Raw genomic sequence first — 17,612 nt, 5'->3', positions numbered from 1 at the left:
AAAATCTATTTATAACTAACAATAACAACGTAATATAAGAACATAATCAACATTCACAAAAAGTCTATCAACACTCGATAAGATTGGAACGTAATATCCTATTCCGCATTTGAAAAATGTGAAAACTTACGCGTTTACGTTCGGAAACCCCAGCTTTTTATGTTCACATTACCGTCAAACCTTTTGGTCCTTTGATCGGGTACAAACGACCCAAGTCGTGAACTGAAAGTAACTATGTTTGCGAGAGCATAGATCTTTTCAAATATTAGTCACATACAAATATTAATAGTCGCTTCTTTGTGAGACTGAGAGCGAATAAAACATGAATTCGAAAACAAATTCGACAAACACTGGTTTAGGCCTGTGCTGGATTCGAACCAACAACTTCAAAGTTAGAGGCAAGCGTTCTACCAACTGGGCTACCACGTCTCCCCCAGGACGGATATAATTATAATATAATGTATTATAAAAACATTGAATACGATTCCCGTTAAAGTATATCTGAAACGATCTGTGGCTATGAACTATAAAATTTCTAATTTTGAGGCTGACTGCTTCGTTGGGTTCCGGATCGTTATCTTTGTCATGTTTAATCGATTTTTTATGGGATAGTGACTTCACTTATCGATATAATATGGTAAGGTCAAGCTAGGAAGCTGCTAAACCCCTTATTGGGACAAGACTATTTCCGTAATTAAAGCACATAATAACGGGTTCTCACCGCGTTTAAATGGGGATATGAGACTCCCGATATTTCGACACTGTTGCCATGATCACGGGATGACTGATGAAATTGGAGTGGAGTAGGTAGATCCATAATTTAAACCCATTTAAACGCGGTAAGAACCCGTTATTATGTGCTTTAATTATGATAATAACCCCGTAAACTTAAAACAATGTATTTCCGTAATTGTATTGAAAATGTACTTCTGCACAATATTACACAATATTGTAAGCATACCAAAGTTCTAAAATCTCATTACAAGTGTTGCTATGCAAAAACAATTGTGTCATTTAGGATATGCAACCTCACCTTTATACCTTTGGTTTTGGTTTCATACAACACCATTAACTCGGCCCCGGGGGGGACTGAGTCATCTTCTCTGTCCTCCACTGGTGCAATTCCTGTTCGGCGTGTCCTTGCCGCGGGGATGGCCGCCTTTTACTTCAGTAGGCCGAAGTGATGCCCAGGGATACGGCTGAAGGCTTCAACGGTTGCAAAAACGGAGGTGGTCGCCATCGCATCGGTACGGCAATGCAGGACGGAAGGGGCAAGTTACAGGGAGTGCAACCTGGAACCTGACAGAGGGCAGCAGTAACTGTCAGTACTATTCAGAGGCGGCGGACAGGAGTTCTAGTACGGCTTTGAAATAGACTACTCTGGGCGCCAACCCATTCACGTCACGAGTACGGCAAGAGAGAAACCACTACTCTATTTTACCCCGGTGAGAAATAGGCGTGAGTTTTTGTATGTGAATACGATAAAAACTGTACTTAGTTAAGAGACTTTTTGTAATTATTTCTTTTTATTTTGGTGCAATAAAGTGTATTTGTATTGTATTGTATTGTAAAACAATAGACTGTGCAAATTATAATTTATGATTAACAATACACAACATTGACATCTCTGAAATTGTTACAAATCAAATCAAAATTAAATCAAATCAAATATACTTTATTGCACAGAACTAAGACAACAACAAGTAATAATAACAAAAAAAAACTTTGTGCCCACGTGATTCAAGATGATTTAAGAAAAACACAATCGATTTAAATTGACCTTCAACAAGTTTATCCATGGTAATAACGTTGCATAAATGATTCTAATGTATTTATTACGCAATATACGTACCAAATCATTCAAAAATTCAAAAACCAATAACCCTGGTGTCAGGGTTATAATTGAGCCGCCAAAAGCCCCTGACATGACTCATGTAACGACTACTTACTTACATCAGCAAGTGGTAACCGTGACCAACGGCATATCGTGCCTTCCGAATCACGAATCATGTTACTTTTTGGACAATCAGGTGATCAGCCTGTAATGTCCTAACCAAACTTGGGATCACAAAGTGATTTTTGTGATATGTCCCCATCGTCCGATTCCGATTCGAACCCTGGACCTCCGGATCGTGAGTCTAACGCTCAAACACTGGACCACGGAGGCCGTTAAGGAATAATACTCCTATACTATAGGTACTTACTATATTTTACACAAATAAAGGTAAAAGGATCCACTAATCTGCGTGAGACTTTTCGCATTTGCACCAAAATACGCCGTATGTAACAAAAAGATAAAATACGCAAGTCTTTAGTTGAGATAGCTGTATTTTTTGCATCCTGTTGTTGTTATATTTTTTCTTCTTTAGACCTCATCAACCCTCCGGGTTATCAATGAGCCGCTAAAGGCCTCAGACATGGCTCATGTAACGACTACATACTTATAGTAGGTACATACATACACAGCCTATATACGTCCCACTGCTAGGCACAGGCCTGGCCTCAATCAACCGGAGGGGGTATGGAGCATACTCCAACACGCTGCTCTACTGCGGGTTAACGTGCCCTCCGAAGCACGGAATCATCTTATTTTTTCACACAATCAGGTGACTCAAGCCTGTAAAGTCCTTACTAAACAAAGGGCAGTCTCAGTGATTTCGACAATGTCTCCATCGGGAATCGAACCCGGTCTTCCAGATCGTGAGCCTAACGCTCTAACCACTAGACCACGGAGGCTGTTCAACATACTTATAGTAGCCGGAACAAAACCCTTATTGCCGAGCATTGACCGAGCCCTTCAATGCACAGAATCGTTTTATTTTTAGGAACAATCAGGTAATTTTGAGCCTGTCATGTAACGTCCTAACTAATCTAGTCTTTTCATTCGATCCTGACATACTTCTCTTGTTATTTCCAGTCTCTTCTCTTGACTATCACTATTATGTATTTGTCGTGGCCAGATCTTAGAATTGATCATTTCATGATGTGCTCGATCATTTCTTGAAATGGTCATATTTAAAAAAAAAACTTTTTTTTTTTTTTCTTTAAAAAGAAAATATGAGACAAAACTTGTACTGTGACTATGACTGTATTTTATATTCAATATTGCAAGTGGGTTGCTTAAAAAATTTCAGTCCAGAGTTGAAAATATTTTTCACCCATTAACCGGCTCCGTGAAGGTCGTTTTATGGTGGTATAGTGGGATCTTAGACTATCTGTTACGGCAGTCTAAACCAGTGAAAATGTAGTTTATAAAGGTTTAAATAATAATGAAAGTATAAAAAGTACAAGTAGCGTGTCAGGATCATAAGAAGTCTCTGCCTACCACTATATGTAATATGGTCACGCCTATTTCCCAGCGGGGTAAGCAGAGACTATGGAATTCTATTTGCTTCAATCCTGACACACTCCTCCACATTTATTTATCAATAATTTCAAACACGCATGCCGGTTCAGAGTAAATCGTGCTGAACCTTTCCTAAGGATATTATGTATAAACTAATAGTCTAAATATAATCCATCCCCTCTCACAGTCAATAAATAATTTATGTATTCTAAGTTAGCAATTTGATTCTTAAAATAGTGTCAAATTAATTAAATTTCCCGACAAAGTCGACGAAACAATTCCTCAACAAGTAATCTTTCAGTGTACACAATTTCGAATTCCAAGTCTGCGAGGCTACAGTAATTTCCAGTGGACAAGTAAACCCACATCCAGAACAAACAAGTTAAATTAATTGCCTGAGGCGACCCTAGCGCCACCTATTATCTGCAACTTTACTCGTACCAAATGTACGCAACATCCCATGAATGGGACCACGCAGGCGTACTATGCATCGATCCGATGCCGGCATGTAAATAATGTATTCTGTCTGAAAAAAAATTCGCCGACATTATTTTATAGTCTGTGGTGAGAAAAAATAAAGAATTACGTTCATTTTGAAGCACTGCTTGCTTGGAGCAATTTATAAAAAAAAATAAAGCAAGGGACTTCTGAAACGTTACGATAATAATACTAATAAAGAAAGATATTAGGGAAACTTTTATCGCTAAATATGTAAGATTATGGAAAATAATTTCCAGAGATTCTTCAAAACAAACATCAATGGAGCGTCTATACAATTACTTGGCAATGACACGAATATTTTATTGCTTCCACAAATAATATTCCATTCGGAGTCGGCGCAATGCCGACATCTTTACGACATTTTCCCGCCAGTAGAGGCGCCACAATCGCTACAGCTAGCGGGCGTAGTTGTCAAAATTCTATATTTAGAAAAATAATTTCCTACGAATACTTTTTAAATTCTTGAATTCGAAAATCGAATGTTAATTTATGTTTCATTATTTTGAAATTTAGTTCTTTGTGTAGGCCAGGTTTTTAAGAAAATATATCCTAACCTCACTTTCTGATTGGAACTGTGTGAAGACGATTCTTTTTGTGCCAAAACAAAATGTCCCGTGTATTATTGTTTGTGTTTCTCGCCGTTTGTGGGGTTTGCATGGGTAATCCGGACGCTAAGAGACTGTACGATGATTTACTGAGTAATTATAATAGACTGATCCGACCTGTTGACAAAAACAATAACACCGTGCTGGTCAAACTTGGCTTGAGACTTTCTCAACTGATTGACTTGGTAAGTACTTCTATATTCATTACGTATTTTTATAATAATAAGCGTTATTTTTGTAGAAATTCAGTCATTGATTTGTGTTTAATGTTCATAATAAACATCGAGACTACGCGACTACGCGATTCGTAGCAGTACTACGGGATTGTAATATAATGATATTTTACAAATATTGTTACTGTGTTTTGTGCAAAATATTTTTTTAAGATTTCCCATAAGAAGCAAGTATTAGTTTATGTAGTAGTACTTAATTTTAATAGTAATTATTTACCGGAATAAAAGTAGGTAATTTTTTTTGTTTGTTAATTGTTTTTGTATCTTATTTATTGTCCGAACCATTAATAAAACCCCCAGGTTTGGTTATCAAGGTACCTAATCATCAGAGTGTAGTGTGTGTGTACACACGTGTGAGAGAAGAGAGAAAAATGGGTACAAATCCCGTTAGGGTCGTATATCACAAAAATATTTTTGAGATCTCTAGTTACATTGAGACATTGCAGACTGATCACATGATTTTTTAGAAAGTAAGAAGAACCGTGCCTCAGAAGGTACGTTAAGCAGTCGGTCGCGGCTACTATTTACTTTAAGTATGTAGTCGTTACATGTACCATGTCAGGACCTTCTAACCCTGACACAAAGCTTGATGAGGTCTGATCCACGCGCGGGAAGAAGACGAAAGAGTGCATTGTATTTGCACTTACCTTCTAGAAAAGTTTTTATCCGACAAATTCTCATATCTCAACTATAGATTAAAATTTTCACGACAACTTCCTGCCTTATCTTGTCACGAAGTGTAGGATTATAAGGACATCCGATACTTCGGAACCGCTATAAGCCTTCCAAGTACCTCGGCCAAACATTTGAACAAGGATTTAACTCTACAAGTATTTTAAACGTATATTCACTTCGGATTTGCACACGTAAATAGGACCAACTGGGTATATTAATATTCATATTCGTATGTTAATTTTGAGGGTTATTGGATTTAAGAACGTAAAGATAATTCCTTATGTTTAAATAAACTTGTGTAGGCTTGAATGCAAACAAAAACTTCACAGAACCAACAGTAGGTCTAATTCTCATCGTCATTCAACTTTAGCTTCACTCACTCACTTTGAGGTAGCAGGTTCGAATCCAGCGCAGGCCTAAACCAGTGATTGACGAATTTGTTTTCGAATTCATGTTTGGATCATAAATGATTATCACGTTCTCAGCGGTGAAGAAAAACATCGTAAGAAAACGCACATTTCCGAGAAATGCATTTTCGGAGGTATGTGACCTAACCTGTATTGGACTGGATTTCCCTTCGCGGGTTGGAAGGTCAGACAGGCAGTGGCTTTTAAAACCCCATGTTCCCTGTTCAAGGAGTTCCGACTCCTCACTAGCTTTGTACATTCCATGTAACAGGAATAAAAAAAAGGTCTAATTATAAATATTACACTTACACTTATAGTTTTTCGGCAAGAGAGAAACCACTGCCATATTTGCCCTAAAGAGTAGAATGGAGAATACTTCTCAGACAAGAGCGTGACTCTTAAATTAGTGATAATAAAATCAGAAATAAAACTTTTTTGATATGCCACTGTACTATCTGAGATAGAATGACAAAAATCAATAATCAAAAATATCTTTACTGCTTGCCTGGAAGAAATTAGCCCACGCCGCGAGTTATGCTGAGCGAGGTCCTTTTATTCCGGACTCCACCGCAGATTATCGGGCCGTCAGTACGTTGCATTTAGGATGCTTACTTTTATTATTATTGTTTTTATGATTTTCGTTTGTTTTTCTTTTTGTTTTGGATTTTGTTTTTCTGTGTACTTATTGATTTCCGTGTGGTTTCTGTCTTGTGTTGAATGTAATGTACCTGTCTGTCGGTGTCCGGAAGTAATAAATGTTTCTTTCTTTGTTTCTTTTGCTGCTCAGAAGTAAGGCCACCAGATTGTACTGTCTCTTTCGTCCATGTGTGTAAAACTTGTTTTGTATGTTATGTGCAATAATACTGTATGCAATAAAGTATTTTTGTAATTGTATCTTTATCCAGTAGGTAACATAAACATTTTATTACTTTAGGATGCGACAGGCACATTGGCAACAAAAAGATGTACAAAAATACCGACAAAAAACCTAATGTTGAAAGCCGGTTTAGGTAGCGTCCTGAATACAAAGATCACATTTTTATTAAAATATATACAAATATCAATTGTGTCTGAATTGTAGGTGTACCTACATTCACCTCGGGCATAACACGTTCCAAAGCGTAGGTAAGTGATAGTATTATAGGATTCCCACCGAACAATCTTCAATATAATTTAAACCGACAATTTTTTATATATATATTTTTACTGTATTTTTCTTCGATACCTTGACGTTGGCAGAATCATCGTTTCTAAACAATGCAGCCATTTTTAAAAGTGAAGTATTATAGGATATAGCCTAAGGATTGAACTACATTTGACGTCAGCACTGCGCCCTTTTCTCTGCCTCTATCCTTTTCTGTCACTCAAAACCGTTATTATGCTAGAGCGAGATATGTTATTTTCCATTCACATAGCCCTCCATTTTATTTATCATCATCATCAATTTAAGAGCCACGCTCTTGTCGGTGCAGCATTTTTCATGCTACTTTTTTAGGGAAAAATAGGGCAGTGGTTTCCCTTTTGCCTTCCGCCCCGCAGTACTCTGTCTGACGCAAGTGGGATGACGCCCAGAGTAGTCTTATTACAAAGCTATACTAGGACTCCTGTCCTCCACCTCTGTATAGTACTGACAGTTACTGCTGCCCTCTGTCAGGTTCCAGGTTACAGTGCCTGTGACTTGCCCCTTCCGTCCTGCATTGCCGTACCGATGACTCCCATCTTCGCCTCTGCAACCGTTGAGTTCTTCACTCGTATCCCTGGGCAAGGGTTCTACGTTATACCCCGTAGGTCTGGGTAACTTTACCTAAATCTATACACATTAAAAATCTTTATCTTTGGACGGTTATGATTTTAAGAAATGAGCGACTTTCCAGGCTACGTTTCTCAAAAACAATACAGATGGCGCTGTACAAATTTTCCTTTGTTTAATTCTCTGATTTCATGGATAACATTAATATGAATAGAATAGAATAGAATAGAGTAGAGTAGAGTAGAGTAGAGTAGAGTAGAGTAGAGTAGAGTAGAATAGAATAGAATAGAAATAGTTTATTATGAAAGGACGCCACAGACAAAAAAAAAACAACAACATCATATGCATCTTTTAGCTTTGTTTTTAGATTATAAATGATGACCATTTCTCAAAAAAAGTTGATGGTAGGGCTGGCAGAGGAAGACCGAGAAGGACTTACGATGACCAAATTGGAGATGTCCTTAGAAAAGGTTTAATACGATCTACTCTGAACCGGCGTGCGTGTATGAAGCGATTGATGAATGTGGAGGAAGCAAGAGAAGTGTGTCAGGATCGAAGCAAATTTAATTCTATAGTCTCTGTTTACCCCGGTGGGAAATAGGCGTGAGTTTATGTATGTATGTACCATTTCTCAGTTACATTATTATTCTGATCAAAATAAAGACAAGCAATATAGGCAGCAACATAATTCTATACATAATGTGCTCCAAAAATCAAGCAACAATTATTTTTATTCATGCTTCTGTCATTACATTGTATTTAGGAATGATTATGTAACAGAGTAATGAGAAAATAGGTAATTATCACGTTAAAACTGTACAACGCCATCTACCTACATTGTTTTTGGTGAACGTAACATGGAAAGTCCCTCATGGTAAATTTATTTTTAATTACATAATCTAGGAGAGAGAGACTCGAGGCCTTTGAAATGTGGTGTTGGAGGAGGATGGAAAGAATAAGTTGGACAGAAAGGGTTACAAATGAGGAAGTGCTAGTAAGAGTAAGGGAAAAGAGACAAATACTGAGAATTATTGAGGACAGAAGAGGCAAGATGATTGGACACCTAATAAGACACGACGAATTCATTAAAAACATCATAGAAGGAAAGCTAGAAGGAAAGAGAGGAAGGGGAAGACCAAGAAGAGCTTATATGGAACAGATTAAAGAAAAGGTTAACGTCGTGTCTTATAGGGAAGTCAAGGAATTGGCCTTTGATAGACTGGAATGGAAAATGCTACACCGACAAGAGCGTGGCTCTTAAATTGATGATGACATAATCTAGATCTGTTCACATGCTCATTGACTGAGTTGCAGAGAGTAGCCTTTGAACTACTATGTCGCAAGTAAGATTGTGATTGTTTTTTGTTGTTGTGATTGTTTTTGATGTCGTTCTTTCTTTCTAATATCGCTACCATTATCGCATTAGGTTAAGTGAAACCTGTAATGATGATGTTTTTAGCTAATAGTAATAAATGAATAAAAAAATTAAAATAAAAAAAAATATTTACAGAAAATAAAGTAAGTATAAAGAGCGGGAGTGAATTTTAAATAACTTAAACTAATGTATTGTAATAAAGAATTTATTATAATAAGTTTTGAATCCCTACGGAGTGTGTAGCAAATTCTCGCTATCCAGATTCCCTCGACGCTATTGGCTTTAGGGAGACGTTAATCAGACTAGGTTTATTTGTGTTTGACCGGCTAACGAACGTTGTAGCGTCGAGCCAAGACTCCGGAAATCTAGTTGATACTTGACAAAAGTGCTGATTTTATAACCCTTACAAGCCTGTGCCCATGGCTGCCAAATTCGGCGTAACACGGTTCCCCTAATGTACCAATTGAAAACTGCGAAAAGTCCCATATAAAATTTCACCCCCTCTTTGAAGGGGTTGAGAGAATGCTACACTGACAAGAGAGTGGCTCTTAAATTAATGATAGAAATGTATCCTACCTATGTCACTCCCACGATCAAAGAGAATGTAACAATACCTAACATAATAACAATACCTCATACATCAAAATTCATCAAACCGTTTAGGCCACAGAAAGCCACAAAGAAACAGACATACGTAGACACACTCAAAAAACATTACCCTCCTTTGACAGTCGGGCAAAAAACAAATTCACTATTAAAAGTAAATCCCTCGAAAGGTCACAAATAATTTTACGATAAAAAGTAAACTTAATTACGAGTTACATTTATAGCGCTCTATAATACTCAATTTCCATAAATAAGTCCAAATTAATAGAATTTAAGGCCGTTTCGTTTCGTTTTACGGTGTATCCAGTCTTTATTACGCAATACTTAGTCGTCCATCCGACTACAGACAAAGAACTGAGGTCATTAAACTCTTAGCTCACTGTAAGCGGGTAGCGAGATTTTCTTTATAAAAAAACATCTTCATGTTTCTTCATGAGTTAAAGGTGACTGATCGCACCAACACAATTATTCAGCATACAAAGGCTTTTGATATGGCGTATGTAACAGCTGTGCACTTACTTACTTCAACAAGTAAGCCAACACGGAGTCATCATACCATGGTACAACAAAACAAGGTACGCTCAAAAGTAACAACTGTGGTATAAAAAACAAGGTATGCCCAAATATGACAGCCATGGTATAAAAAACAAGGTATGCTAAAAAGTGACAGCCATGGTATAAAAAACAAGGTATGCTCAAAAGTGACAGCCATGGTATAAAAAACAAGGTATGCCCAAATATGACAGCCATGGTATAAAAAACAAGGTATGCTAAAAAGTGACAGCCATGGTATAAAAAACAAGGTATGCTCAAAAGTGACAGCCATGGTATAAAAAACAAGGTATGCTCAAAAGTGACAGCCGTAGTATAATAAACCAAGGTATGCTCAAAAGTGACAGCTAACATTTCAAGGTTCAAGCTCTGTGTTGACATTTTGTCAAAAATACATTACCCACGACGAATGTTTTTAATTTACTTAGCAAGCCAATTTTGAACTTTTAGTAGAGAGTTACTTACAGTTTTAGTGATTTTTTTATATGTGACAAGTGATAGTAAATAAGTACGTTAATAAATAATTCTCTTAATTTTCAATAATAAAATTTAAGTCCTTGGAATGTTGAAGATACCAATTTAATGGTAACACTCATGTAACACTTACGTCATCAAACGGCTAGCAACGGCGGCTTTTCATAGGATTGAGCATAGCTTATTTTGTTGTACTCTTCACTCCAAGACATTGGCAAATCGCGTGCCAGGTTAAAAACAATTGCCGGCGATGGTGACGTTCTATTTCCAAATTCAAATATATTTTGAAATTAGTTTTTAAATTATTATAAATGTGAATTCATCCTGAAATTTCCTAACTAATCTTGGCACAGTCTATCAGAAAAGCAATTCTATCCATTCAAATCGGGCCTATTTGTAAAGTAGATTAAAGTATCGAGTATCTACTCCAGACTAATCAAAGTAAGAAACGGAAAATTTGCAAGTTGATCTATCTGAAATTCTTAACCTACTTGGAACTTCTCTATAGGTACACATTACGTATTCAAATTAAAATTCAAAAAATATCTTTATTCAATAGGTAACATAGTTACACTTTGAATCGTCATTTTTTACATAACGAACGTCTCATCCGCCTAAAACTACTGCAGCTTCCCACAACCTTTATCGCCGAGGAAAAGAAATTGCAAAAAAAACCTCTTTGTTCTTTAAAAAAGCATAGAAAATTGGTATATAATAAACTGCCTATATACGTCCCACTGCTGGGCACAGGCCTCCCCTCAATCAACCGGAGGGGGTATAGAGCATACTCCACCACGCTGCTCCACTGCGGGTTGGTGGAGGTGTTTTTTCGGCTAATAGCCGGGACAAACGGCTTAACGTGCCCTCCGAAGCACGGAATCATCTTACTTTTTCGGACAATCAGGTGATTCAAGCCTGAAAAGTCCTTACCAAACAAAGGACAGTCTTACAAAGTGATTTCGACAATGTCCCCATCGGGAATCGAACCGGACCTCCAGATCGTGAGCCTAACGCTCTAACCACTAGACCACGGAGGCTGAGAAAATTGGTATACAATTTAGTAATTTGGCTGCCTAATATCAGTTTCCACGAATTCATATCTTCTAAATCACTAACCTTATAATAACCTTCTTTACAAAGTTTCTGTTTAATCACTGTCTTTATATTGTTCAAAGGTAAGTTCTGAATAAAGTCTCGCCCGTAATCACTCTATCTGTCTAGGACACCATGGTAGCGCAGAGCTCTATCTTTCTAGGACACCGCGGTACAGCAACCATGGTCTCGCCATCAACAAAATAATGGACTAAGCAGAACAAGTGGTCAGATGATCAAGCCATCATCCATAATAATGATCCATCATGTTAGAAATCACTTAATCCCTCTTTAGGTTTTTAAGACCGACCGGGTAGGTGAACTGCTGAACGTATTGTAGTTTTTTATTCGCTGCTAGACTAGCATAGATTTACAGCACGACGCCCTGAGCCGATACGACGCCCAGAGCTGAGGTTCGCGTCCAACTGGGCACTCTCAGGCCTGTTGTCTTAAATTTTGTACTGGGTGAAAGCTCTCAGCGCTCCCCATTTGTCCGGCCAAGTAGTTAATGCCATCTGCGGCAAATCTACAATAAGTCACGCCAAAAACAAAAAGAGTTATAGTAACAGTAGCAGGCTCACAACTGCATCGCTGAAGAGGTAGACACACGCGGAGAGGTACTATACATACTATAGGATATCTTAGTAAAGCAAACACAAAAATAAATAAATAAATAAATAAATAAATAAACCACAATGTACACTTGTATAAATTATTTATCCTCCAATTAGTAACTAATATAAACTGTTTACAACACCAACTGAATCTTTTACGTCCGATCACTTCGATCGTCCAGACAAGACTGTCTTCCGAGCGCTTGCACCCTGCCAAGTTCTCCCTCTACCGATTAGTGTTGCCAGTAAAAAGGTTAATAATTTCCCACAATTATTATAAAAATAAATAAAACCTTACAGTAATATATTCATCATTCTCGCCAGTCATGTTTGTTCTAAATACAAATTCTGGTTCTCTTTTTAAATAAATTTACAAACAGATCTCGCTCGCTTGATCGCCTTTAAAAGGACAGATGTCTGTCGGACTAAAAAGAGCTAGGGTCATTAAGTGGCGGTCTAGCAATTAAATCTAAAAGCGAGCTAATAAATAAAAACCACGACGTTCGTAAGCCACAGGAGTTACGGCACTCGTAGACGATTACATTTTACATTTATTTACCTCTCTCACCCTTTGTTTCACCCTCCACCTATGGTAGTCACCTAGGGGGTCACCTACAGGTAACCCCCACTGAGACACACGGCCACGTTCAGAGTGCTGTTTCCAAGACAAATTGACGTGCGAATAGTGGTTTAAACGGAAACAACGAGGTTTAAGTCTTTCATGCAACTCGCCTCAGCAGAACCAGAGATCATAAGTAAATTAAATCCATATTTTTTGGGGTTATGTATACATTTTAAAGAAAATAAAATTAAAGCTCATGTGAATCTTACTTTATGTAAAACGCTTGTTATAAGATTAATGATTACCTAAATGATTAAATGCGTTCCTCTAGTTATCGAAAACTTGAAATGTATTTAAAAAATGTACTGATGTTGTAGTTTCTTGTCATTTCTTCTCCTCAGCTATAAAACTTTGCGAAATGACGTATATTCGTAGATTTATCTATGATAATTACGTTTAAGAAATGATTCTGATGTCTGATCAATCCCATCTACAAACAGTTTTATTCAGTAAGTAGCCCTTAGTTCTTCTATTGTGTGGGTTCTCTTTTATCTTACAAGCAGGTGATACAGCCTAACAAAGTCCTAGTCAAACAAAAGACAATCTCACAAAGTGATTTTCGACGGTGTCCCTATCGGGAATCGAACATGGAACTCCAGATCGCGAGCCCAATAGTTTAACCACTAGACCACGGAGGCTGTTGCCGCCTTATAAACTCCATAACGACACATTATCTACTAAAATATTTGTGCGCAACCGGAAGCAACCCCTTTTGTAACTGTCCTGTTTACTCCACGCATTCGGCCTATTTCACATTTATTGTCCCTAAAGCCCAACGCTCTAACCACGGAGGCTGTCAGTCTGATCTGGAGCAGGTTCGATTTCCGATGAGGACATTGTCGAAATCACTTTGTTAGACTGTTCTTTGTTAAAGACTATGCTTGAATCACCTGATTGGCCGAAAAAGTAAGCTGTTTCCGTCCGAAGGCACGTTAAGCCGTTTGGTCCCGGCTATTAGCCGTCAAACTCCTCCACCAAACCGCACTGGAGCAGCGAGGTGGAGTATGCCCTCTCCGGTTGAATGAGGGAAGGCCTTTGCCTAGCAATGGAACGTATACAGCAATTTATGTTATGTTATTTATGGTTTAATAAGAGCATACGGGTATTTTTGACGGAAGCAGTTTAGTTTTAAAGAACTGCGTGTTTACACAGACATTTTTATATAAGTACTTTGTAGACTTGATTTTAAATACTTATATACATTATACTCACGTCTTTTTCCCACCGGGGTAAGCTTCTTCTTCTTATCATGTGGGTTGTGAGGTGGAATACCAACCTCATCAACCTGTCAGGGTTATTACTGAGCCGCCAAAGACCTTTGACATGGCTCCTGTAACGACTACATACTTATATCAGTAAGTAGTAACCGGGGTTAGTAGTACCGGGGTAAGCAGATGCTATAGAACTCAATTTGCTTCAAAAAGTAACGTCAAAAAAAAATTAAATAATAATCTTCAAAGAATTTACTTTGCAAAAGAACTACAATTTACTTACAAAGAGAAATACAAAAATTAACCTAATAGCTACAGGCGTGCTGAAGTAAATTGATAGATAAAACTCACAGTTACAAAACTTGAAATAGTATAAATAAGATAACTTACACAGTAAATATTAAAATTTAACAGTAAACCCATATCCAGTGAGTAACGACCCGTGCCCATAGCTCCGGATGCATCCGACAAACGTGTCCGGCCCAGTCCCACTTCAGTTTGGCGGACTTTTTCCCTACATCAGTGATACCTGTTTTGGAGCGCAGTGTAGTGTTTCGCACACAGTGAGGAATTAATGACAAATAAACTATTATATAATATGGGTTTCCTCACGATATTTTCTTTCACCGCTGAACACGCAATCATTTATGATCCAAACATGAATTCGACAACAAATTCGACAATCATTGGTTTAGGCCTGTGCTGGATTCGAACCTGCGGCCTCAAAGTGAGAGGCAAGCGTTCTTTTTTTTTTATTGTTAAATTGGTAAGAACAATTTTATTTCTTACAATATTAACCCGCCAAACTGTTACGTTTGATGGCGAGATGCGCTTATCTAATAAACATAAATTTCTACTCACCTAGATAAATAATAAAACAAGGTACTTAACTTACAATATATAAGGTCCAAGAAACCCATCGCTCAGCTTAGATGCCGTTCTACATAGTTCGAACATAACCCAACAAGAACGTTAGGTACTAAATTAGAGAAGTTCTCCGCTAAGCAGTGTGTCCCTTAGCCTTGACTTTAACATTCCTACACTTAATTTAGGATCCTCTCTTAACAATTTTATTTCGTTAAATATTTTCGGCACCATTTCACGCCATGTTTGTTTATATTCAATACAATGCCTGTTGATTGACCACAATTAATTTAGCTAGCCTACGCTCAATGGATGCTGATTGGAATATAGGTACGAATGTTCAATTTAGCGGTAAAATATTATCTTTTAAAACTTTAGGTATATTATTAAAAAACCGGACCTGTCAAACTGTCAGGTTAGGTAAGCGGATCCCGTGAACACGGTATAACGCTAGGGAGAGAGATATAGCTAGACATACACTAATATTAATGTTTTTCGGTCTCACAAAGTGATTTTTTAAATTCAAATTCAAAACAATCTTTATTATTTTTTAATTTAAATTTATAGTTACACTTTGAATCGTAATTTTTACATTACGGACGTCTCACCCGTCTAAAACTAATGCAGCTTCTCACAACCAGCTGTATAGCCGGTGAAAAGAAGCTGCAAGAAAAACTAAGGCACAGGGCCCTAGACGTACTTTAAAAAAAAAACATAAAATATTGTTATACAATTTAGTTATTTAACTGCCATGCATTCATATCTTCTAAATATTCATTAACCTTACTTAACCTTCTTTACAAAGTTTCTGTTTAATTATTGTTTTAAAACTTTAAAGGTAATCGCTTTAAGTGATAAGGCCGCCATTTGCCATGTACTTAGTAAAGAGTCTTTTTGTAATTATTTCTTTTTATTTTGGTGCAATAAAGTGTGTTTTTATTGTATTGTTGTATTGTAAAGGTAAAATCTGAATGACATGTTAGACACGTCCCCACCGGGAACGGAACCAGATACCTCCGGGTCGAGGGCACTACTCGATAGTCAGTAAGTCGCGTACTATACGCAATTGTGTACTTTTCTGGGTACGGGACTTTCAGTACGCCAGGCTGACTCGCAATAGGCCGGCGTTTTTATATAAAGGCCCTAATCATTTTTTAGTTAACGGTGGAGGAATTTCTACCTAACAATAGGGCGGGGGCGTATGTATTCAGTTTTGGATTACAGCTTACCGACAATCTCACCTGAAGGCAAGGGGCTTACTGGTCCACAACGGAACACGCTTATCTAGTGAATACCTATTCACGCTGGCCATCTCGGTCGAATAGCTACAGAGAAGGCAGTAGGGCGACTTAATATACAATTAACACGAATACAGCACGTAATATGCCATGCATCGTCTGATAGAATGTTCTAGATTAGTGTCTTGCATAAACTCAAGCCCGTAATCTAATAATCAACTTGCAGTCAATTTTGATATCGTTACTAGAAAGGCAAAATTATGTAAACACCAAAAGGCTATTTCGAGAAAAAGCCGTTTAAAGAATTTGTTTTGTTTATTACTTTTTATCCAAGATCTAGAAAAAGAGGAAGACTTTGAAGGACGTACATTGACCAAATTGGGGATGTATTAAGACAAAGTTTCGTACTGTTAGGGGGCGGCTGGTATCAGTCTTTTTTTAAAAAAGCAAGTTTTTAATTCAATGCAGAATCACTTTATTATAGACAAAACATTGAATACCTTACAAATAAAAAATAAACCAGGGATGAACGTGGGTTGAAGTTCAGTCGAATTGTATAAAAATTGGATTCAATTTTGCTTGGCTATCAAATACTTAAACCCACGTTCATCCCTGGTTTATTTTTTTATTTGTAAGGTGGTATGAGTAAAATAAAAACAAAGAATTATCGGAAGCGATTCTCTGACTTTCAAAGACTCAAATCGCGCGCGGTTAAGGCTGACCGACTTGTAATACGGATGCAAAAGAATTTTTGATTTATTTTTGTCTTTGACCCAGTCAATGAAGTAATTCATCTTAACACTTTCAAGGACAGAACGTCTAATGACGTTCTAATTCCAAGGTGTCGTACTACCTATTATGAACCATCAATGTTCCATGGTTTCTGCCCGTGAAAGGGTTAAAAAGCATTATTACTAATTGACATTTATCTACATTGCGACATTTGTAATTTATATATGCGCAAATGTCGAATTGCTTTTCTAGATTAATTTCTTCAGTGTGACCTTAGACTGTCGCAAAGATCATTATGTACATACAGCACAAAAATCTACACCAGTCGTTAATAAATTCAAATTCTAAAATCCATGTCAATTTTATATGAACCCAACTTTCTATCCAATTAAACGTAAATTCAAACTGGGGTACATAAACCAGTGCTATACAAACGAGAGTCATATCATCGAGTTGTAAAAATGTTGTAAATTCTACTGACTGAAACTGCAAACGCTCGAAATGTTGTAAACGACGTGGTACGTTTAGCTGCAGCAATTAAAAGACCTGAAAGTTGTAAATGTCTATTTCATTTCAATTACGAAGTGCTCAGTCGTTTACGTTAGCGTTATGCGTTCATAAAACGCCGGGTTCAGTGCCATTTTTAAACCTCTCAAGTGTTAGTTTTGTGACGATTTTGTGACGGGACCGCAGTTAATGGGAAGTAAAATCTGGT

The 17,612-nt window shown here is 37.3% G+C and overlaps 1 protein-coding gene across 1 annotated transcript in view; it reads left to right on the top strand.

Moving 5' to 3' along the window:
• The first annotated feature begins 4,245 nt into the window (after window positions 1–4,245).
• LOC126370679 (acetylcholine receptor subunit alpha-like 2) overlaps window positions 4,246–17,612 on the top strand; it is a 68,299-nt gene continuing 54,932 nt past the window's right edge. Inside the window, exon 1 of the mRNA XM_050015675.1 lies at window positions 4,246–4,637. Within this exon, the coding sequence (XP_049871632.1) occupies window positions 4,455–4,637 (183 nt within the window). The 5' untranslated portion in view covers window positions 4,246–4,454. The remainder of the gene's footprint in view (window positions 4,638–17,612) is intronic.

Source organism: Pectinophora gossypiella, chromosome 11, assembly GCF_024362695.1.
Source record: "Pectinophora gossypiella chromosome 11, ilPecGoss1.1, whole genome shotgun sequence".
In the NCBI taxonomy this organism is placed as follows: domain Eukaryota; kingdom Metazoa; phylum Arthropoda; class Insecta; order Lepidoptera; family Gelechiidae; genus Pectinophora; species Pectinophora gossypiella.
This window is presented reverse-complemented; position numbering and strand designations above follow the sequence as displayed.